Source organism: Nycticebus coucang, chromosome 10, assembly GCF_027406575.1.
Source record: "Nycticebus coucang isolate mNycCou1 chromosome 10, mNycCou1.pri, whole genome shotgun sequence".
In the NCBI taxonomy this organism is placed as follows: Eukaryota; Metazoa; Chordata; class Mammalia; order Primates; family Lorisidae; genus Nycticebus; species Nycticebus coucang.
In genome coordinates, this window is record NC_069789.1 from 114,390,779 (window position 1) to 114,413,873 (window position 23,095).

At 50.4% G+C, this 23,095-nt stretch overlaps 2 protein-coding genes across 2 annotated transcripts; both read right to left on the reverse strand.

Moving 5' to 3' along the window:
* Positions 1 to 344: 344 nt before the first annotated feature.
* ACP4 (acid phosphatase 4) lies at positions 345 to 5,071 on the reverse strand. Its single transcript, XM_053607360.1, has 11 exons — positions 4,678 to 5,071; positions 4,506 to 4,610; positions 4,348 to 4,434; positions 3,278 to 3,424; positions 2,886 to 2,984; positions 2,720 to 2,815; positions 1,682 to 1,814; positions 1,518 to 1,600; positions 951 to 1,075; positions 550 to 728; positions 345 to 474 (listed from the first exon to the last, which is right to left on the reverse strand). The coding sequence occupies exons 1-11, from the start codon at positions 4,885 to 4,887 to the stop codon at positions 359 to 361; spliced, it is 1,380 nt and encodes a 459-aa protein (XP_053463335.1). The 5' UTR covers positions 4,888 to 5,071; the 3' UTR covers positions 345 to 358.
* Positions 5,072 to 14,309: 9,238 nt separating this feature from the next.
* On the reverse strand, positions 14,310 to 22,678 carry GPR32 (G protein-coupled receptor 32). The gene is given in 5 exon segments (XM_053606141.1): positions 14,310 to 14,372; positions 14,730 to 14,827; positions 16,067 to 16,096; positions 21,602 to 21,650; positions 21,653 to 22,678. Coding segments are annotated over 5 exon segments (1,266 nt in total).
* Between the last annotated feature and the right edge of the window lie 417 nt (positions 22,679 to 23,095).

The following is a 23,095-nucleotide window of genomic DNA, read 5'->3' on the forward strand; positions in this document are numbered from 1 at the left end:
GGTAGGCTTTGAATCCCACATCTGCCCTCCCCAACAAGGGCCTGACTCAACCCGAGGGCATCTGGAAGCTGGTGCTGGCATGCCCTCCAGCAGGACTGGACCTTGTCACACATTAATACAGGAGTGTGACGCGTGTAGACACATGCCAGCGTGTTAAGTGCAGAGACGTCAACACATCCATATGCACCCATACACGCTACCTTCACAGATGCATGCACATGTACACGCACCACTGTGGCTTCCAGACCAGGGAGCCCACCCAGCCCTTGTTCCCCACACGCACAGTAAGTCACAGACCAGATCAGTGGGTATGCACACATGTTGGGATCCAATGTCGGCTGTGGGGGCAGTTTCTGGCTCACACAGGACCCCCCCAGGCCCGCAGGCAGCTTGGTCTCCATGCCAGCAAGCCCAGCCCCATGCAGACAGCTGCCAGCACAGCCACAGCTCCGGCCAGCAGGGGCACCACAGGGGCTGCAGGGAGAACATGCGGGTTGTGAGTTCTAGGACTCAGGGACCCACTCCCACCCTAACCCACAGGAATATCACCTGGTGGGGTGGCAGCCTCATAGAGGCCATGGCAGGGGACCCCGTGAGCTGGAGGCCGGACTGGAGCCGTTAACTGGTGGAAGTGGCCAAGTGGGCAGGGGGCTGGGCACCCAGGGAGGCTGAGAGACAGGGGCTGGTGGGCTGAGTCATTGCGATAGAAGAGGGAGATGGTGACATTCCTGAAGGGAGAAAGGAGACTGTGGCACCTCCCCTGCTGCTGACTTAAAAACCTGGAGAAACTGGGCTTCTGATTACCACTTATCAATCTTCTAACACTATCCTATGAAGATCCCCCACCACCCACATGGGCCAGTGCCTGGCTGTGCCCTCTGCCCAGCAGTTATGCCATCCCTCTTGAGAGTTCTGTCCCACCCACTCCCCTAGCACCACTCCATCCTCACCCTCCATCTTCATCCAGATCCCCGAGGCGCCTCCGGAACTCAAAGCCAAGGCAGGCAGCATATGGTGGGGCGTGCCCATCATAGAGGCCCAGGGCCCCCTGCAGGGCCAGCAGGGTGCTGTCATGCTGCGGGTGATCCAAGGACTAAGACAGGGCTCCTCCCCTGCGATCTCTCCTGAATTCTAGACTTGTGCATCCAGCAGCCTCCAAGATGTCTCCCAGGCTCCTTAGAGCCTCCTCCTCCTTCACTCTCTCGGAAAGGCAGTCCCACCAGTTACAGACATTCATTCAGTAAAGATTGGTCAAATGGATGCAAAATCTGACTGGACAGCTCTATTAAACACCCTGTCCTTCCAGAGGAGCTAAATTCTTTCTCCCAAGACACCATCTCCTCCCTCCTTGAATCTATACCTCTAGTGATATGGTCCAAGAGTATGGTTTGGAAATAACAGGGTACCCAAAGCAGTGAGCTGAGGTTCCACTGAGACCACAGGTTGTTCCTTACCCAAATTGCCATCACCCTTATCCCTGTGCCCAGATGGCACCACTTCCCTTCCCAAGGACTCACAGCTGAGTACATGACCATCTTGAGGGGAAGCCCCAGGCGCTGGACCCTGGAGAAGTTGGAGAGGATAGCATCCAGCAGGATCCCTGAGAGGGCAAGAACAGAGCCCTTAGAATCCCTGAAAGGAAGGTGCCCCAGCCTCCCACCCTCCTGGTTCCACACCTCACCCCCTGTCAGCTGGGCTTTCTCTGCTGCTCGAGGTGGGCCCACATGGGCCCCAATATCCAAAGCAGAGATCTGGGTGAGTGTCCGCAGGACATCTGAGGAGGCCCAGGGTGGGAGGGGAAGGCTGTGGGCTTGCTGGAAGAGATGGAGAGGGTACAAGGAGATGTGGCATCTTGAGCCCTCATACTCCTCTCTGGCCCTCCAAGGCCTGTGAGATGCCCTCCTCCCACCCTCTGCCTGAGCCCCTCCCTCATGGGCTGGGCTGGTCAGGATATCATGGTGTGAAAATAGTGATTGATTAACACTAACTAGCCGGGCGTTGTGGCGGGCGCCTGTAGTCCCAGCTACTTGGGAGGCTGAGGCAAGAGAATCGCTTAAGCCCAGGAGTTGGAGGTTGCTGTGAGCTGTGTGAGGCCACGGCACTCTACCGAGGGCCTTAAAGTGAAAACTCTGTCTCTACAAAAAAAAAAAAAAAAAAGAAGAAGATAATAACACTAACTGTTATCACATTGCGATAACAGAAGGAATTATCTGAAATCCCTGGAGCCAAAGGTGTTTTAAAATTGAGACGTTTTGTATCAGAGAAGGTGTGATGGTGTATATAGCACGTTATACATGGTGAAGCCTGGTGCAGTCCCAAAATCACGCACATCGATATTCCCACTGTGCGACACAACACACCTCAAAGTTGGGTAAATCACAAAGCAGTGCATCATTTCAGGTCAGCTCCTGCTGCCCAAGTTTTGGGTTTTCTAGTTACGGTACTTTGGGGGAAGAATTGTCTATGTACATATGGGCCTGTATCCTCAAACCCCTGTGTGGCCCACACACATGCTGAGCACTTATGTAGATTAATCTGTGTGAATCTTCACAGCACCCCCAGGAGGTGTTGATACCGCTGTTTCCATCCTCGTTGTGCAGATGGGGAAACTGAGGCAACAAAGGGTTAAGAAACTTGCCTGAGGGAACACAGCTAGCAAAGCTGGGATTTGAAGGCTGGTGTCTTTTAACCCCTTGGCTGGGAGGAGGTAAGGGCTTACCTGGCAAATCAGCGTGTCCAGAACCTTCCATGCCCTGCGGAGCGGCTCTCCAACCAGCGACAGCCCCGTGAAGTTCTCCAGGCGAGTCAGGAAGTCCTGGATGCAGAAGGCCCATTGAGCAGAGTCTGTCCTCGCCGCCCCGCGCCCCGACCGCAACCCGGCTCACCGTCCAGCCCTCTAGGGCCTCCTGGTACTCCTCGGCCTCTGTGGTCTCCCGCAGCAGTTCATGGTAGCGGGGACAGCTGCGCATGGGGAACCTCAGCAACTGGAGGAAACTGAGGCTCAGAGAGGACATCAGCATACCTGGCTCTCATGGCACATGAGGAGTTGGGGCTCTTGGCCCTTGCTTCAGGTCCAGTCCCTCCCAGACCTAGCTGAGCAGCTGGGACGGGGGCTCAGCACAGTCTGGACACTGCCTCACTGCCCTAAGTGTCCCAGGCCTCCAGAAGCCCATGCAGCTGGGCCTGCAGCTGCCTCTGTCTCTTTCAGCCTCAGTGAGTGTCCCTTTCTCTCTGTGTTTCCCTTCACCCCCTCTCCCTCCCTGTCCAGAGGCCTGACCTTGTCCTCAGAGACTGGCACTGTGTGCACAGGGATGGGCCTCCAGTCAGCCTCGGGGCTCCCCGGGGCAGCCTCAGGGAACAGCCCAGCAAGGTTGGCTTGAGCGCTTTCCAGTGTCCGGTCAAAGTCTGTGCTGCGAATATACACCTAGGGCAGGGTGGGGAGAGGGCACGCAGGGGACCATGGTCAGGGTCAGAGACCGGCTGTGGTGACAAATCAAAAGCTTCAGATTTAGCCTGGGGTAGGTTAAAGGTCATAAAGAGAGACTGAAGGTTAGGCATTGGGAGTCAAAACTCAGGGCTGGTTTGAGCATCCGGCCTTCGATGTTGGAATCTGTGATCAAGTGTCAGAGGTCAATGTCAGGAGCATGCAAGTTGGAGGTCAGAAGTTGGGGGGTTGTGTTGGGTTAAGGGGGTCAGTTGAGTACATGAGAGGCAGCAAGGAAGACTGGAATCAGTGGAGGCTAGAGGTTAGAGGTCAAGATGAGGAGAGCAGGTTGGAGACCGTGGAGTCAGAGTTTAGTGCGTATTTGTCAGAGGTCAGAGGTCAGGAGGACCAATTCTAATCGGGGGATGTTAGAAGACAGGAATGGAAGGTGAGAACTGAAGAAGCATAGAGTTCGAGAGTTAAAGGCCAGCAGGGCAAGTTGGATCAACATGGGTGAAAGAATCAATTGAGTTTGGGGTGGCGCCTGTGGCTCAAAGGAGTAGGGCGCCGGCCCTGTATGCCAGAGGTGGCAAGTTCAAACCCAGCCCTGGCCAAAAACTGCAAAACAAAAAAAAAAAAAAAAAAAAAGAATCAATCAAGTTTGAAGGTCAGAGGTCTAAAGGCTGATTGGAGTCGATGGGAGTCAGAAAACAGAGGTGGAGGTCAGAAAATAGAGTTGACAGAGGCTAGAGGTCATGATGTTGAGATGACCCCAGTCGAGATGAGGTCGCAGAGCAGAAACAGGGACAAGGTCAGGTTGATGGGGGGTCCAAGACCAGAGGCGGAGACCCAAAGGGAGCACTGGGGTCAGTGGATGTCAGAGGTGGGCGGTCAGGGCCAGGCAGAAGCGGATGTGGCGGTACCTCCTCCCGCCGGTACTGGGGACTCAGAAAGTCCTCATAGCGGCTCCTCAGGAAGCGGCCCAACTCCAGCTGCTGGTGGACACCCTCCTGGGGACAGAGCAGCCTCAGTACACCCCTCCCCAGCCACTCCCCCTCCCTTGCCTTACCCAACTTCTCACCCTGGTCAGCTGGCCCAGGCCACGTGGCCACAGGGCGGAGGCTGCCTCCTTGTGTGGGTCTGTGGGGTAGGAGGCCAGTGGGGCTCGGTCGCCATGGCGGAACACCTGGGGACAGGACCAGGTCAGGGCTGGCCTGGGGATGTGAAGGGCCAGGCTGGGCAGGGCACCTCACCAGAGCCACAAACACCAGGGGTCCTTCCGGCAGGGCCTGCAGCGGTAGCACCAACAGCAACAGCAGGAGAGGTCCAGCAGAGTGGCCTAGAAACCCTGGCCCGGCCATTTCCACGAGCCCAGACGCTGAGCTCAGCCCTCTGTCTGGGCCGCAGCCCTGCCTGCACGTCACCCTCTGCCTCAGCACCCCCATTAGGGCAGGTCCCAGCATGCCTCCACTGGGGCTGCAGCCTCCTGGATCTGGCTCCCTCAGCAGTCTTAGATTAACTAATCCATATGGTTATCACATCCCTGTTGTTTACAAGGGGAAATCGAGGCACCAAGGGTTACGAAACTTGCTTCAGAAAACACCTAATGAGTGACAAAGCTGGGTTATGAACCCAGGTGTCTTTAACCTGGATTTAGACTCAGAGAAACCGCTGCCCCCCCATTCTAGACTTATACTCTGTTCTCTCTTCCCTTCTTTCTCCCCACTCTCAACTTGTTCTTCCTTTCCTTGCTCCTTAAATGTTGAGGTTTTCTGAGGCTCTCTTGGTCTTCTTGGAGATTTCACCTTCTTCTGGTACCAGCCACAGCTAGCCAAAGCCAGTGGTTGAACCCTCAGACTCTGGAATAAGCCAGACTGGGGTTTAAATCCCAGCTTCACCATTTATCAGCTGTGTAACTTCGGGCAAACTACTACACCTCTCTGTGCCTTCATTTCACAAAAAGAGAACAAGCAGTCTGCACATATCAGCACTTAGAACTACTAAGTAGCCATGTTATTTATTGCCATGTAGCAAATTACACTGAAACTTAGCCACATAAAACAGTAAACATGGCTTGACGCCCATAGCACAGTGGTTATGGTGCCAGCCACGTGCACAGAGGTTGGCGGGTTTGAACCTGGCCCAGGCAGGTCAGCTAAACAACAATGACAACTGCAACCAAAAAATAGCCAGGCATTGTGGCAGGCACCTGTAGTCCCAGCTATTTGGGAGGCTGAGGCAAGAGAATCTCTTAAACCCAAGAGTTTGAGGTTGCTGTGAGCTGTGACACCACAGCACTCTACCCAAGGTGACATAGTGAGACTGTCTCAAAAGAAAAAGAAAAAAAACAGTGAACATTTATTATTATTATTTCTCATTTCTCACAGGTTTTGTGGATTATAAATTTGCGAGTGGCTTAGCTGGGTGATTCTGCCTCAGGATGTTTCCCAAAGTTACAGTCAAGGGTGGTGTCTGTGGCTAAATGGAGTAGGGCACTGGCCCCATATGCTGGAGGTGGCAGGTTCAAACCCAGCCCTGGCCAAAAACTGCAAAATAAATAAATAAATAAACAAACTTAGAAAAAAACAAAGTTACAGTCAAGCTACAGCGAGGGCAGTCATTTGAAAACTTCACTGGGGTACACTAGCCATCTCCAACCTTTCTGATAGGGCTAGTGGTTGGAAGCCCTGGTTACTCCCTACACAGACCTCTCTGTGGAGTTGTTTGAGCATCCTCACAACATGGCAGCTGGTTTCTCCCAGAGCGAGCAACCCAAGAGATAGCAATGTATTTTATAACTTAGCCTCGGCAATCACCCTCTGCCACTTTCACCATATTTGAATGTTTTTACAGGTCAGCCCCCTTCTATCAGAGAGAGAGGACTACACAGGGTATGACTATCAGGCAGCGAGAATCCCTGGGGCTGCCTTGGAAGCAGGCTCCACAATAATGTTCTCTAAATAAATAAAGATGAGTCCTTATCACCCACTTCCTGAGTTCTGACCAGTTGCCACCTCGGAGCCTCCCCAGGGCTTACCACGTTGCTGACACAGCTTGGGCAGCCCCTTTCCATTTCATTCTTCATCTCAGTGATGGTCCTGACCCCCTAGGTTATGGAGGCAGACTGTATTGACCACGTGTTGTATTTTCTGTACTTTGATGCTTTGACACCTGAGGCCTACCCTATTATAAGCAGAAAGATGAGAGAGAGAGAGAGATTTTTTTCAGTGTACCAAAGTGGTACATGAGCTGAGCAAAGATCAGGGGGAAAATCACTGAAACAAAAAAGAACTAGAAGCCATATTCTGTCCCCAGAGATAGCAGCACTTTATTTTTATTTCTTTTTTGAGACAGAGCCTCAAGCTGTCACCCTAGGTAGAGTGCTGTAGCATCACAGCTCACGGCAACCTCCAACTCCTGGGCTCAAGTGATTCTCCTGCCTCCACCTCCCAAGTAGCTGGGACTACAGGCGCCTGCCACAAGGCCAAGCTAGTTTTTGGTTGCAGCCGTCATTGTTGTTTGGCAGGCCCAGGCTGGATTCGAGCCCACCAGCTCAGGTGTATGTGGCTGGCACCTTAGCCGCTTGAGCCACAGGCGCCGAGCCAAATAGCAGTACTTTAAATATCCACTTGGGTACTAGCTGCTGTGTGACTGCTACATCCAGGTACCACTCACTTCATGGCTTCAAATGACATATTTATTCCCCAACAGTCTGGAGATCAGAAGTGCAAAATCAGTTTTGCTGGGTAGAAAGCAAGGTGTGGTCAAGCCCACCCTCCCTCCAAAGGCTCTGAGGGAGAGGCCCTTTCCTGGCCTTCTCCAGATTCTGAAGCTGAATTCCATGGCTTGTGGCTCCTTTCTCCATCTCGAGAGCCAGCAGTGAGGCACCTGCTTTAGCTGTCACATTGTCTTTAGTTTCTTTTCTTTTTTTCTTTTTTTGTTGAGACAGAGTCTCACTCTGTTGCCCTGGGTAGGGTGCCATGGCATCATAACTCACAGCAACCTCAAACTCCTGGGCTTAAATAATCTTCCTGCCTCAGCCTCCCTAGTAGCTGGGACTCAGGCACCTGCCACACATCTGGTTAGTTTTTCTATTTTAGTAGAGACGGGGTCTCACTCTTGTTCAGGCTGTTCTTGAACTCCTGAGCTCAAGCAATACTCCCACCTCAGCCTCCCAGAGAGCAGAGAATACAGGCGTGAGCCACCCTACCTGGCCCTTCGGTATCTATCAGATTTCCCTCCGCATTCTTCCTACCAGGACACTTGTGATAGCACTAGGTCACCTGGATGCTCCAGGATCATCAGCCCATCAAGATCTTTACGTGTGACAAGGCAAGGTGGCTCACGCCTATATTCCCAGCACTCAGGGAGACCAAGGTGCGTGTATTGCCTAAGCATAGGAGTTCAAGACCAGCCTGAGCTAGAGCAAGGCCCCATCTCTAAAAATGAATACTGTTTTTTGTTTTTGCAATTTTGGCCGGGGCCGGGCTTAAACCCGCCACCCCCAGTATATGGGGCCAGCGCCCCACTTCTTGAGCCACAGGCAACACCCCGTCTCTAAAAATAGCCCAGCAATGTGGCAGGTGCCTGTACTTCGAGCTATTCAGGAGGCTAAAGCAAGAGAATCGCTTGAGCCCAAGAGTCTGAGGTTGCTGTGAGCTGTGATGCCACAGCTCTCTATCAGGGGCAACAAGGTGAGACTCTCAAAAAACAAAAAAAAATCCTTAAGTGAATCTGCAAAGGTCGTGTATTTATAGGTTTCAGGGATTAGGACATGGACATCTTGAGGAACCGTGATTCAACCCCTGAGAAGTAAATATGGGAAAGCATTCTAGTTCTTTCCGAATTTGCCCTGGATCCACTTTCTACCCTTCTCTGTGCCCTGGCAGCTGGTCTCTGCCTTCAGCGCCAGCCTGGCCCTGCCCTCCTGACTGTGGCTGAGGTCAGCCAGAAGGAGGGCAGGAAATTGGAGGATGGAAGATGCCCACCCATAGCTTCTCGAGACCCCTCTGTCTTCTGGTGAAGTGACATCACTCCTTCCCTGCCCCTTGATATCTCAGGTGGGGAGTGGGGTGTTAGTGTCCAAGTTACCACAAACTGCGTGGCTTAACCAAACAGACGTTTATTCTCTCTCAGTTCTGGAAGCTGGGAGTCCAAGTTTAAGGTGTCAAGCAGGGTTGCTGGTTCCCTCTGGCAACTCTGGGGCTGACCTGAGTCTGTAATTTTGTAACCTGCATTTTCCAGTTGACTAACCATCTCCTCCTTTCCATGGCAATAACACTGATACCTATTCTCTATTCAAATGTCACGCATTTTCTCCCTAAATATTCTTTGTAGCTGGTTTATCGAAACTAACAACCAGTCCAGGATCACATCAAATCTAGTCACATCTCTTACAGACTTTTTAAAATAGAGCAAGTCCATTAGCCTTTGTTTTGCTTGGTGACATAGACCATTGCTTCGTTACCAAATATATCTCTCGGCCGGGCGAGGTGGCTCACGCCTGTAATCCTAGCACTCTGGGAGGCCGAGGTGGGTGGATTGCTTGAGCTCGTGAGTTTGAGACCAGCCTGAGCAAAAGTGAGACCCTATCTCTACTAAAAATAGAAAAAAGAAACTGAGGAAGAGGATCATTTGAGCTTCAGTTTGAGGTTGGTGTGAGCTATGATGCCATAATAATCTACCCAGGGTGACAGCTTGAGACTCTGTCTCAAAAAAAAATATATATATATGTTTTTTCCATGGAAGTAATGGTTCAGGGTTTACAGTTAAACAACATAACTACCATAAACAATGAGACTATATCTGCCTTGAATAGTGAGTAGCTACCTGAGTACCAAGACCATATAGTCTCTCTTTTTGCAATAGATGTAGATATAAACAGACATCCGCGCACATATCACATGTAGATGATAATCTTAAATCCCGACAAATGCTTTGTTAGGATAGGTTCTATCTTCTTCATATCATAAGCAAAGAAAAAAGTCTCGGAAATCTTAAATGACTCCCTGGAGGCTCTCCCTCACAGGTCCTGGAGTTGGTATTTGAACCCCTCCAGCTGGCCGCAGAGCCCAGCTTCTCATTCTGCAGCATGCCCTGCAGCCTCCATCCTGTGGGGGTCAACTCGGTCTTCCTCGTTCCACCTCAGCTGGACCCGAGCATGTCATGTAGCTCACATTTTTAGCAATGGTATTCGTGTCCACAAATGACTGAGTACTGATTTGCAGAGTGCAAATGCACTTCTTTTTCTTTTTGAGAAAGAGTCTCACTTTGTTGCCCCGGGTAGAGTGCTGTGGCATCATAGCTCACAGCATCCTCAGACTCTTGGGCTAGAGCGATCCTCTTGCTTCAGCCTCCAAGTAGCTGGGACCACCAGAACCCGCCATTATGTCTGCCTATTTTTTTTTCTATTTTTAGTAGAGACAGAGGTCTCGCTCCTGCTCAGGCTGGTCTCAAACTCCTGAACTCAAACAATCTACCCACCTCAGCCTCCCAGAGTGCTGAGATTATAGGTGTGAGTCACCACGCATGCAGCCTACAAATGCATTTTAGAGAGTAAATGAATTCACAAGCACAGAATCCAGACACATGGAGGATCAACTGCACGTTTCTCCAGCCTCTGTATTTCTGGTAATGTGGAAGTTGGTTCTAAAGCCATCATGGATGAAAAGAGTGCAGGTACCTGCAAAATGAGAGGGAGGGCCAGCTGAGTGACCATCAGGGCTGCCAAGGGGCTGTCATGATAATGGGCGTGTCGCTGCTGCTGCAATTGCCATCACAGTTTCTGCCCTGTCACTGCCACTCCTACTCCCCAAACTGGTGACCAGACCCTGGAATGTGGAGAACTGATCTTTCCCTGCCTCCACTCACAGCCCTCCATGGCTCCCTAGCACCCTCCTGGGAAAAATCCAAACTCCTGAGGCACTTGGAGCCCTGACTCTCCAGGCTCAGGCATAGCATGTGAAACACTGTGCCCACATCCCCCCTCCCAAAGCCCCTGCCTTGCTGTCCCCTCCACCCAGAATTCCCTTCCCTTGTTGCCATGACTGCCATTCTGGTCTCTCCGACAACACCCTCTCAGGTTCCAGTGATTTCTCCCCTTCTTGACTCAGAGGCCCTGGAACGGGAGAGAGAGGTCACGCCCATTAGCGGCTGTAGCCCCATGGCCATGAACTTTCAGGAAGTGAGAAGGGATCTGACAGGGGATGGAGGCCTGGGGCAGGGCCAGGGCCAGGGCAGGGAAAGAGTCCTGATCTCTGACCTCCTCCCCCAGAATGTGACCCTGGCCATGGCCGTGTTCACCATCCTCGCCTCCATCTACTTCTTCAACAAGGTGAGTGGGAGGAGGCAGGGAGGTGGGGGCTGAACTGGTGTCTCTCTGACCCCCATCTTATCATCCTGTTCCCTCCCTCTCTCGTGTCTCTGTGTATCTCTCTGTCTCTGTCTCCTTTCTTCTCTCAGGCTCAGCAGTGAAAACACACAGGACCCCTGAATCCCACAGCCCTGCCTCTGCCCGAACCATGACACCAGCCTCTGAGACCAATTAAATGTAACTGAATCAGCACATCCTGGTCCTCCCCACACCAGCCACAGGCCTGCCGCATGCCTGGGTGTTTGGGTGTGGGGGTGGACTCCTGGGTCTGAGGGAGGAGGGTGATGAAGGCTCAGACTGAGCTGGGTTTTGAGGGGTGAGTAGGAATCTGTGAGGAGCATTCCTAGCGGGGGAAGGACATTCCAACTCTAGGTGCAAGAGCACAGAAGGGAGAAAGAGCAGGGCTGACTCACCACCTGGCACCAACACAGACTGCTGCATACTTCAGACTTATTATTTCTCTCCAAGTTCCAGTTTTCTTCTCCATCAGACAAAAGCAAAAATCTTTGTCCAATGGGCTAAAGAAGGCCACGGCAAGGGCAGCCTGAGATCAAAGATATGAAGGGAGTTTATAAGCTTTAGAGGGTCTGTATTTATCATCATCTTCTTTGTTATCATAGTATATCAATACAGTTTCCTCTTTTCAAATTCCTATTCAAACTTCAAGACCCACTATCAATGCCCCTTCCTATAAAAAAAAAAACCCGGAGCCCCGGATAAGCAATCTGTTAGCAGTCCCCTCATTGAATTCCTCCTCCCCATTCCCTGGCAGCATCTCCAACAGCCTCAGGTGAATGCCCTGAGGGATACACCAGCCTTCATTTGAGCCTCATCTACCTTCTCAACTGGTAAGAAGCAATTTCATTTCAACTCAGTATCTGAAATGGTAGATATACATGCTGAGTTTCCAGGAAAAGCCTAAAAATTCCATTTATGAGCTGATTAATAGTCACACTACAATTTCAGGTCAGATTTTGTTTTTTGAGACAGATTTTCACTTCGTCACCCTTGGCAGAATGCCGTGACATCATAGCTCATAGCAACCTCAAACACCTGGGCTTAAGCAATTCTCTTGCCTTAGCCTCCTGAGTAGCTGGGACTACAGGAGCCACCCACAACACCTGGCTATTTTTAGAGACGAGGTCTCGCTCTGGCTCAGGCTGCTCTCAAACCCGTGAGCTCCGGCAATCCACCACGCCCGGCCTTTCAGCTCAGATTAACATAATATTCGTGGATTACAAACACTTTAGACTTAGACACTTAACAGTTCTAGAGTCCTTGCTTGCAAGACTCTAAGTAACCACACAGAGGCAGTCTTGGACTATTTTCTCAGCCAGAAATTGTCCTGCCCAAGAGTTGCACTGGGGATAGCAATACTGGCTCCTGCAAACTGCAACTCTCAGATCTGGGGGAGTCCTTGCTGTATCCTTCCTCCTCTTTGCCTTCTTGTCCCAGCCTTCTGTCTCCTCCAGTCCTCAGAGTCAATTCTGCCCCTCCCTTGGCTTCCGGGCCCCCCAAATTAGAATCCCAGCCCTCCACCTGGCGTTGGAGACTCTGTGAAATCTGACTCTCCATTCTTATTTTCTTTTATTTTTTTTCAGTTTTTGGCCAGGGCTGGGTTTGAACCCGCCACCTCTGGTATATAGGGCTGGTGCCCTACTCCTTTGAGCCACAGCTACCACCTTATTTTCTTTTTTTAATCTCACCCAGCTCCCATGCCCGCTCTGGCATGGTATAGCCACATATATTTCAAAGAGGACCCAAAATGCCACGCTTTGGCAGTTTTGACAAATGCCTTTGCACTTGTTGTGGCCCCTGCCCAGAGTGACCTTTGTGTCACTGTCCCAGAAGTCTTCCTCACCACCCCAAGCCAAGTCAGTCTCTCTTGCCTGCTGTCTCCCAACTCTTCTCCCCCAGTTTGAGGGTGGGGACCTCTAAGCAGGGTCTGACTCCCGCTGCCCCCCACCTCCACGGATGTCAGTGTTTGTAAAACAAATATGGACAATGGAGTCCCTCTTTCCATTCATCCTCCTCTTCTCACCCCCAGGGTTTTCAACCACTTAGTGCCAGGTTTCTCTGTTCTCTGGGAATTATCAAGGTTGCATTTTCACAACCACAGGCACATGGAGATAGATGGTCCCGGGGGAAGGAAAGAGTTCCACCCAGACCACTTAAATCACTGTGCCAGGGGACAGGCCTGGGCATCGATTTTGTTTTAAAAACTCCCCCAAGAGACTGCTGTGCAGTTAGGGGCAAGAGGCACCGCAGTAATGCGTTTGCTGAAGATGTGTTTCTGTCTTGGAGCTGAGTGCACTTGGAAGGCAGCTCTGTGGATACATCGGAGACTCAGAACGTGGAAGGGAAATTAACCTTCAGTTTGGAAAGACTTGGGAGTTTGAAAATAAAGGAGGCAAATGATGTTTCCTAGAGAAGGGGGCAGGAGGGACAGAGAGAAAGCACAGGGGATAGAAAATGGGACCAGAAAAGCCACATTGATATTCTGTCCCATCTTGGGGACTGATGCACCCAGTTTGCATGGACTTGTGTGGCCTGGGCTCTGAAGTCCCATATCTCAAGAATTACTCAGCCAGGAAGTTTGGTCCCCCCAAGTTGCACCTGCCAAATTCCTCTGCCCTGTCTGTGTTCCAGTCTTTACAGCTGGGCTCATGTTCTACCAGTCTGGGATCTGACTCTCACTGTCTCTCAGTCGGTCTGTCCGCCTCTGCCTCTGTCCCCACTCCGCTGTCGTTCTCTCTCCTGTCCCTCCAACACCAGTTCTATTTCCATCTCTCACTAAAGCGCCTATGTCTCTGTGTCCCTCTGGGGTTTTACCTCCATATCTTTTTCTGCTTCATTTCTCACTTGGTCTCTCCCTGAAGCCTCTCTCCTCCCGCTCTCACCTCTCTCTGGCTGGTTTCCGACTACAGCCACATCTGTGTCATTCCGTCCCATCCACACCTCTGCGCATGTCTTCTTCTACCTTGCTGCCTTCTCTCTGGGTCTGGGGCTCTGTCTCTCTCTGGGTCTCTGTCCCCCTCCACCCTAGTCTCTGCCCCCTAGCCTCTGTCCCTCCTGTGGGTCTCTCTCCTCCCAGGTCTCCGTCCCCCCAATCTCTGTCCCCCCTCCCTCTGTCCTCCTGTCTCTGAGTCTCTGTCCTCCTGTCCCGATGGGTCTCCATCTTCCCCTCTGCACCTCCAGCTCTCTCTGCCTCCTCACCCCCACCCACCATCTCTGCATTCAGCTCAGTGTCTCACATTCTGTGAAGACTGAGGAGCAGGGAGACCAGCCCACCACACACACATTATCCCTAACTCTCCGGGAATTTCCCTCAGGTCCTCCCATCATAGCTCAGCCTCCATCCCCAGTGCCTGATTGCATCCATCCCTCCTCAGACCCTCCTGCTTGGCAGAAATGAAGGCCTGGCTCAGCTGACACCTGAAGGCGTGGTCCTCACACACATAGAGCAGAGGTTGCTGGGGTCCAGGTGGCAAGAGGTTGCCATGCAGGGGCCAGTCAGAGCACATCCAGGGGAGGGTCCAGCAGCAGGAGGACAATGAAGATGGCATTGGCTCCAGCCTAGTGGCAGAATCAGGCACTGACAGAGGAGGAGAAAGCAGGAAGGACCCTGCAGCCTTGATCCCAGCGAGGACTGGCCACCTCCAGCAAATACAAGATGAGGCAGCCAGGGCACAGAGGAAGAAGATAGCAGGCCACAGTGGGCTCCAGGCTCCTGGGGTAACAGTCATTGAGGCTCCCAAAGATTCTCTATGGGCTGGATGACACTGTCAAGACCCACAGGCCTCTACACTAGCACATCCCATGGCCATCACCCCCAATGCATTTGTGTTGTTTTAAGTCACTAAATTGGAGCAGCAAGAGGAAACTAATAAAGTCATTTTATAGGCCAGCCAGTAGAAGCTCTGTGAAGGTCACACAGTCATTCAGTTGCTGAGTTTGCCTCTGGAATGAGAAGCGGGGAGCAACAGGCCCTGTGGGGAGGGGTCTGGATCCAGGACTGCCAAAGGAGAGGCCTGGAGGGAAAGGCCAGGCAGTGGGAGAGGGAAGCTGATGACAGGAAAGAGGAAAGAGTGGCAGAGGGAGGGGACCAGGATGGCTGGCTTGGCCAGGCCCTGTCTTGCATTCCTGTGGGCCTCAAAGTGCCCAAGACCTAGAGTGGGGAGAAGGAGGGGAGCTGGGGAAGGGAAATGGAGGGGGAAAGGGAAGGGGGAGGGCAGGGACCCCTAGAGTTTAGCCTTTCCTTCCCCCAGCCTGACAGTGTCTGGCACAGCCCCCCACCCCTCCCCTACTCTCTCTGCCCCTTCCTTCTCCTCCCTCCCCAGCAGCCTGGATGAAGTCCTAGCCCTTCAGGCCTCCAGCACCACCTGGCACCACTTCTGACTTAAGCCCCTTCCTCTGGGCCCACTGGCACCCCTTTGCCACAGCCTGACCTCCTCCAGGCCTCTCTGTGCCAGTCTGAGGCCTCTCTGAGATCGGATCCGAGCCTGACTTATTTGGAGTCCCTAGCACTGCCTACCACATGGGGAGGCACACGAGGGGCCCCCACTTTCAACAAGTGAGTCACAGCCACTCAGTACACCCAGCTCTCAGGTGCTGCGAGACCGTGCAGGTGACAGTATCATGTGTGTCCCAGACACAAAGCAAGAAAAACCCCCACCTCATTGTGAATGGACATCAGGCTAAGGCTGTCACATTCCCTCCTCTTTACTTTATGCTCTGTGAACAAGAATGGGAACATCTGGTGGTGCTGAGGGCAGGAGGGAGGACCCAGGCTCTGGACTCATACAGCACTGAGTTTGAATCTCCTTCCTAAAACCAACGTCCTGCCTGGGACCTCAGGCGAGTAAGCTTGTCCCCAGCCGGGCCACTGTAATGATAGGGAAGCACGGAGGTGCTCAGCACAGAAAAAATCCTACAACTTCACAGCCACACAGGAGGGTTTGGGGCGGGCTGGAAACGTGTCAACGTGTCAGGAGGTGAGGAGTCTCATGACAACTATTTTCCGACACTTGGTGACTGTCTGTCTCCTACAGCTGGGAACATCTCAAACCAGGCCATGTTGGGGGCGCCGCCTCCCCTTCCTCATTGCCTGAGAGAAACAGAGGTAGTGATTAAGAGCAAGTGATTATCTCTGCTGCCTGGGAGGTGCAGATCCTTCTGTGGGATCTTCCTTTCAAAACTGTCATGCCGATGCTGCGAGTTCTGTAAAGGCTGTGTTCCTTCCAGGCACGCTTTGAATCCCCAGGGCTTACCTGCGGACCTGTAACGAATCCACTCAGCACCTTTAGGGACAGGGCGTGGCGAGGAGGTGGAGCTTATCGGCTCTGACAGGGAAGGCTAGTCCCACCCCCTGGGATGTCAGCCCCTCCCCCGGGAATGTCCACCTCCTTCAACTTTCTCCAGTGCCTACTGCCATTCACCTGCCAGGAGCTCCGTAAACGTAACTGAATGGATTAATGAGTCAGTGGGTCAAGTCCGGAATCTACCACTTACTTGCCGTGTGATCTTTGGTAAGTGACTTTGCCTGAGCTTCGAGTTTCCTCCTCTGTACAATGGGCATAATTGTAGTACTGCCCTCATAGGGTTGAGATGCTGATTTTAAAAACTCGGTATGGGACCTGGTTTTTAGGACACGCTCGATGCCCCTGAACTATCAATATTGGATGAATAAAGGAGTGATTCGCCCCTTTGGTTCTCTTAGCAATTCTATTAGATGAGGATTTTGAGTCCCTGTTGGGCAGAGTAGAAACCCAAAGCTTAAATCACCCTCCACGACTCTCTCTCACCCAGGCGTCCCAAGAAAATGCCAGATCTTCTCAGTGGGCCGTGCCAGGAAACTACGCGGTCTCCAAACCACCCTGCCTGGCTTTCCCAAGCAAAGACCAGGGTCTCCTCAGGAGAATCCTGCAACCGCCTCTAAAACCACAGAGCCTCGCGGTAAGAAAGCTTAACCACATTCATGAGAAAATCAATGCAAATTAAAAACCACCCCGGATCCCACTTTTCTTCTCTGAGAAGGCAAAGATCAAAGAGGTTGCCTTTGCGGTTGCGTGGGCGGAAGGCGTGGGAAACAGCCTGTGTGGTGGTGTCTGGCAACGTCGAACACGCCCTCTGACCCGGCAATTCCTCGAGGAGGAATTCATTCTAACAGCCGGTTATATTGATCTGAGCAAACGCGTCGCTCTTTCTCAGCGCCAGGCACCGAACCAAGCGCCTTATCCACATTGTCAAAAGTGATTTGTCTCAGCTAAGCTTTGAGGGACGGACTATTAGTCCACCCATTTACACTGGTGGAAACTGAGGCATGGGCGGTGGAAGCAACTTGTGTCCCTTAGCTAAGCAGCGGGTGCCATTCTGACTTTTTAGAGTATTCACAAAAGTACACAAACGCAAAGGAATGTTATTGTTGGCTGTGTGCGCTTGTGTGTGTTGAGAGAGGCACAGAAAAGAGTAATTATCTCCCCACCCCTCCCCCAAGAACCAGCTTCTTATTGTCCACAATGTCTTCTTTTAAATTAACTTCCTGCACTCCAGCCTGGGTGACAAAGAGCTATTTCTAAAAAGTTTTTTTTTTTTTTTTAATTTTTTATTGCAATTAGTGAAGTTGTTTGTTTTTTTTTGGTGAGGCTGGGTTTGAACCCACCACCTCTGGCGTATGGGACCGGCGCCCTACCCCTTGAACCACAGGTGCCGCCCTATTTCTAAAAAGTTTTTAAATAAATAAACAAACAAATAACTTTCCTCATTATTCTTTTTTTTAAATTCCCTCTCTAATCTCTACCAATGCTTCTTTCAGCTTTTAGTGCACTTCTTCTAGCTTCTTGAATTGTTTGCTGTGCTAATTTCCTTTTGGACTTAATTTTTCCTAATTAAAATTTAAAGCTATAAATATCCTTCTGGGCACAGCTTTGGCCCCACCGCCCAAGGTTTGATGTGTATGTGCTTCTCAAAATTGTGGAACTTCAGCTTTAATTACTTGTTGAGCCCAGGTGTTTCTTAGATGAGTGTTTTGTAATGCTCAAGGCAACTGGAGTTTTGTTTTGCTTTTTATCCTTTGTTAGTAACTTCTCCTTTTGAATGTGGCCTGTATTGCTTCTGCTTTTGAGAATCAACCTATGATTTGTTTGTGACTGCATAGTCAGATTTTTTGTGTGTGGGGGTGGAGGGTAAGATAAGATCCTGAATTTTTGAAATGCTCCAAAGTATATTGCTGGGACAGTTGAGAAATTTCAATATTGACTAATTGACAATAATACCACTGGTAAAGCTCTTGAGGGGGATAATGCTATGACATTATGGTTGTCCAGGGAAAATGCCCTTGTTATTAGGTGACATAAGATAGAGAATTTATAGATGAAATATCACGGTGTCCTACTTGCACCTACTTTCAGAAGGTTCAAAATTATTTGGAGGTTCCTCTGAGCGCTGTGACCCTCCAAGGGACAATGGCTATGCCAGGTATGCCAGGGAATCCCTTCCTGAGACCTTGGGTCTCCCTACTGGTTTGTTCATCATGACAGATGTACCATGGTGTGTATGTATGTGGGGGGGAGGGAGAAACTGACAGAGACAGCAAGAGAACCCAAGCAATAAAGAGACACACAGATAAGGGGGAAGGAAGGGAAGGAGAGAGAGAAAGACCAAATGTAGGATGGGAATGGGCAAATATTAACATTTCACAAATTTAGTTGAAAGGTATATTATTCTTTTAATAGCATTGCAGTGTTTCAAATTAAACATTAGAGATGAAAAACGCCAAAATATGTCTACAATAAAGTTTTGGATAGAGGTTTCTCTTGGATGAAGGAGATGGAGGAATGATGAAGGGTCAGGGAGAGAGGGAGCCCCAGGATGGCCACACAGTTTTTTCCCATGACCTGGCTGGTTTGCAAGGCTATTCACCTGGTGATAAAGCAATGAATTCCCCTACTTCTACTTTTTTTATATATATTGTTCAATATGTGTATTATATTGAATCATTTTCAAGGTTTCAAAAATATCATCACAGCAGATTCATAGCAACCTAAATGCCCATCAGGAGGGGACTGATGGAACACCTTTGTGCACAGCATATCCATATAAGAGAACCCTTGGCAGCCTCGGGCAATCTCCTGCCTCAGCCTTAGAGTAGCTGGGATTACGGGCACTCAACACAACACCAGGCTAGTGGGAATTCTGGTTCAGATTAGCATTAACCAATGGAATATAACACAAACCGCATGTTCTAAATGTTCTTAAGTAGCCTAGTGGCCACATCAACAAAGAGAAAAAAGAATCACCTCCAAGGTATACCCTTGGTAAAATGCACACATGTAGGATAACGCATGTGGCATGTTCTATTTGTGTTAAAAATCCTTGTGCATTGAGGCTGGGCACGGTGGCTCATGCCTTGTAATCCTAGCACTCTAGGAGGCTGAGGCCAGTGGGATTGCCTGAGCTCACAGGTCCGAGACCAGCCTGAGCAAGAGCGAGACCCCGTCTCTAAAAAATAGCCAGATGTTGTGGCAGGCACCTGCAAGTCCCAGCTATTTGGGAGGCTGAGGCAAGCGGATCACTAAAGCCCAAGAGTTTGACGTTGCTGTGAGGTATGACGCCACGGCACTCTACTGAGGGCAACAAAGTGAGACTCTGTCTCAAGAAATAAGTAAGTGGGGTGGCGCCTGTGGCTCAAGGAGTAGGGCGCCGGTCCCATATGCCGGAGGTGGCGGGTTCAAACCCAGCCCTGGCCAAAAAACCACAAAAAAAAAAAAAAAAAAAGAAATAAGTAAGTAAATAAACAAGTAAATAAATAAAATTGTGTTTTGTTTTTTAATAATCTACTTTTACCCAGTTTATTTTTTTGAGGTGTGTCCATCCTTCCTGATACTCAGTCTCTGTCTCTTTTCTTCCTCTCCTCAGCCCTGAATATGGAAGCGTTTGGTTCTCTTTTACAATGTTGGGGAAAATGGGTCTCTGAGGGGTGGTGTTCTCAGGGAAGTCAGGACTGGGCCAGACTTTGAATTGAGAACAAGTAGTGTGGGGCGGCGCCTGTGGGTCAAAGGACTAGGGCACCCGTCCCATATGCCAGAGGTGGTGGGTTCAAACCCCCTGCCAAAAACTGCAAAAAAAAAAAAAAAAAAAAAGAGAGAGAGAACAAGTAGTGTGATAATTTCTGGTTTAGATGATAGGTTTCTTTTTGCCTCTACCTAGAACCAGAGACCAGGGACAAGTAGGATTTCTATACCCAAACAGGAATATTTAGTGCATGCTTTGGGTTTCAAGCAAAGGACAATTGACTCCAACTGGTTTCAACATTAAGGATGTTTATTAAATCACTTTGCAAAAATTCCATAGGTTGGCAGCATAATAGTTAAGGTATAAATTCAACTGTTGCAGCAGACATAAAATAACCTAGCTTCAATGAGCTAGAATTTGAAATCTGTCTTTTCACAGCATAGTTATCATCATCCCAGGACTGGTGAAGGGACACCTTGGGGACACAGTAGCTTTCCACCCCACCATGGCAGCCATGGCAGATCGCCAAAAATGGCACCAGTTCTGCACACTTTACTGGGTACACGCTCCTTTACAATGTCACTGTACACATTTTCCCATGTGAAAAGGCCAGCCCCCTGGGTGAGAGCCACATGGCTTCACCAATCCCACCATCCTAGCCAGAAGCTGGCTGCTCCTCCCAGAAGCAGAGCCACTGAGCTGACTATGCACAGATGCATGAGGGAACCTAGCCCAGACAAGAGAACTGAACTGAGCAGTTCAGTTCTCAGACAAGAGAACTTAACTGAACTTAGATCAAATTGCTGACACACAGAAATCATAAAAGGTTATGGTTTTAAGCCCCTAAATTTTGGGAGTGTTTGTTACACTCCCAGCAAAGTGAACAGAGACATCCACATTCTAGACAACAGAAATGGAAAATGGGCATGGTAGCTCATGCCTATAATTCTAGCACTCTGGCAGGCAGAGGTGGGCAGATTGCTTAACCTCAGGAGTTCCAGACCAGTCTGAGCAAGACCAAGACCCCATCTCTAAAAACAGCCAGGCATTGTGTCAGGCACCTATAGTCTCAGCTATTCTGGAGGCTGAGGCAAGATCACTTGAGCCCAAGAGTTTGAGTTGCTTTGAGCTATAACACCATGGCACCTCAGGGTGACTGAGTGAGACACTGTCTCAAATTAAAAAAAAAAAAAAAGAGGGCAGCACCCATAGTTCAGTGGGTAGGGTAGATAGGGCACTGGGGCTAGAGGTTCAAACCCAGCCCAGGCCTGCTAAACAACAATGACAACTACAACAAATAGCCGGCGTTGTGGCGGGGACCTGTAGTCCCAGCTACTTGCGAGGCTGAGGCAAGAGAATCACTTAAGCCCAAGAGTTGGAGGTTGCTGTGAGCTGTGACACCACAGCACTCTACCGAGGGTGACATAGTGAGACTCTGTCTCAAAAAAATAAATAAAATAAAAAATAAAATAAAGGCATTTCAAGGAAGTTGCAGTGATTATTTCGAAAAAGCAGTCATGAGGCGATACCTACTTGTAAACAAAGGATACTGGGAAATGTAGATTTTTCTGTTTTTCTCATTAATCATGTGCCCAGTTTCAAACAAATAGGAGTCTTACTATAAAGCAGGGAGAGAATGGACACTGAGAAATCAACAGATTTCTCAACACACTGAGAATGGACACCGAGATTGCTGGGAAGACTTCCTGAAAGCAGAGGCAGGAACTGGCAGGGTCCTGGAAGCCAGGCTAGGTGGGGGCTGCGTCCTAGGAAGGAAGACTTCCAGCTTCTGCCTGCAGGTCTTTGCCATCCCCTGGGGGCTTCACCTTGGGGACAGGATGACTGAGAAACCCTTCCTCACCAAACGCCCTGGCCAGGGCAGAAGGCAAAGACTGGAAAATTTTTTCTTGAAAATCCCTGCCAATGAAGACATAGAGGAAGGGGTTGAGGCAGCTGTTGAAGCAGCCCAAGGAGAAGGTGGCCCAGAGGAGGAGCAGCATCTTGGAGTAGTGGGACTCCTTTGGCTCCATCACTTGCCGCAGTTGGACCAAAAGCACCATGTTAAATGGGAACCAGAAGGCGAAGAAGGTGCTCACCAATAGCAGCAGCAATCTCTTTGGCCGGCAAGCATGGACCCAGCCCTCCCCCCGGAGCTTGGCCCGGATGAGGTGAGCACAGGCGCTGATGACCGCCAGTGGCACCAGGAAGCCCAGCAGGGAGTAAGTGATAATCACCACCATTTGTCTCCCCAGAACCACTGGGTTCAAACTGCGGGCAGCCCCATTCCTCAAGGTGAACTCGAAGTAGCAGTGGTTGCATCCATGCTGTTGGCCAGTCGTCCGGAATATCAGATGTGGTGAGCATGTGGCGGCAGCCAAAAGCCACACCCCGATGGCCAGCCAGATGGCCCGCTGCACGGTACGGTGGTTTCGGGCCCAGATAGGGTAGAGGACGGAGATGCAACGGTCCAAATTGATGAGGACCAGGAGCCAGATGCTAGTGAGGAAAGTGAGGACCAGAAAGGCCATGTAGAATTTGCAGGCCAGTCTATTAAGAAGCCACTGGCCAGAGGCCACATAGCTTATGGCGACAGGCAGGGACAGTGACAGAGTAAAATCAGCCAGGGCCAGGTTGAAGAACCAGATGGTGGAGATGGTGCGGGGCATATGGAAGAGAGTCATCCAGAGCACCAGTCCGTTGCCCAGTATGCCAGCAATAAAGGACGTGGACAGGGCAGCCACAGTCAGCTGGCGGAGGCACCCCATCTCCCAGGGCTCACATTCAGAGGTGTTCATTTCTCTAGAACAGGAGTGATCACAGGTAAGAGACCCTGGCTGCCTTCACGGGAGCCCCTCTGAGACCCCACTCATGTATTTCTCCATTCAACAATTTTTTACCAAGTTCTTATTATGACATGATACCATCATCATTCTAGGCAATGGAGAAACACGCCCTCATGGAACTTACATCCTGCTGATGGTGTCAGATACAACACATATAATAAATCCAGGATATGCTGTGTCAGATGACAAGTGGTATGGAAGTAAATAAAAAAGGAAGGGCATCTGATTTTTTGTAAAGACAGAGTAGGGTTTTTTTTTGCAGTTTTTTTTGGCCAGGGCTGGGTTTGAACCCACCACCTCCAGCATATGGGGCCAGCGCCCTACTCCTTTGAGCCACAGGCACTGCCTAAGACAGCGTAGTTTTGACAGACAAATAGTCTGACAGATGAAAAAATTACAAAATCTGGATAAGATATTTAAAATCAACCAACTATTAATTTTTAA

Excerpts from the sequence above, each read along its gene's own strand:
- ACP4 (XM_053607360.1), bottom strand. The coding sequence starts at position 4,887 with ATGCTGGGACCTGCCCTAATGGGGGTGCTGAGGCAGAGGGTGACGTGC. Across the intron at positions 4,611-4,677 it reads CCCTGGTGTTTGTGGCTCTG|GTGTTCCGCCATGGCGACCG; the intron begins GTGAGGTGCCCT and ends TCCTGTCCCCAG. Across the intron at positions 4,435-4,505 it reads GCCTGGGCCAGCTGACCAGG|GAGGGTGTCCACCAGCAGCT; the intron begins GTGAGAAGTTGG and ends CTCTGTCCCCAG.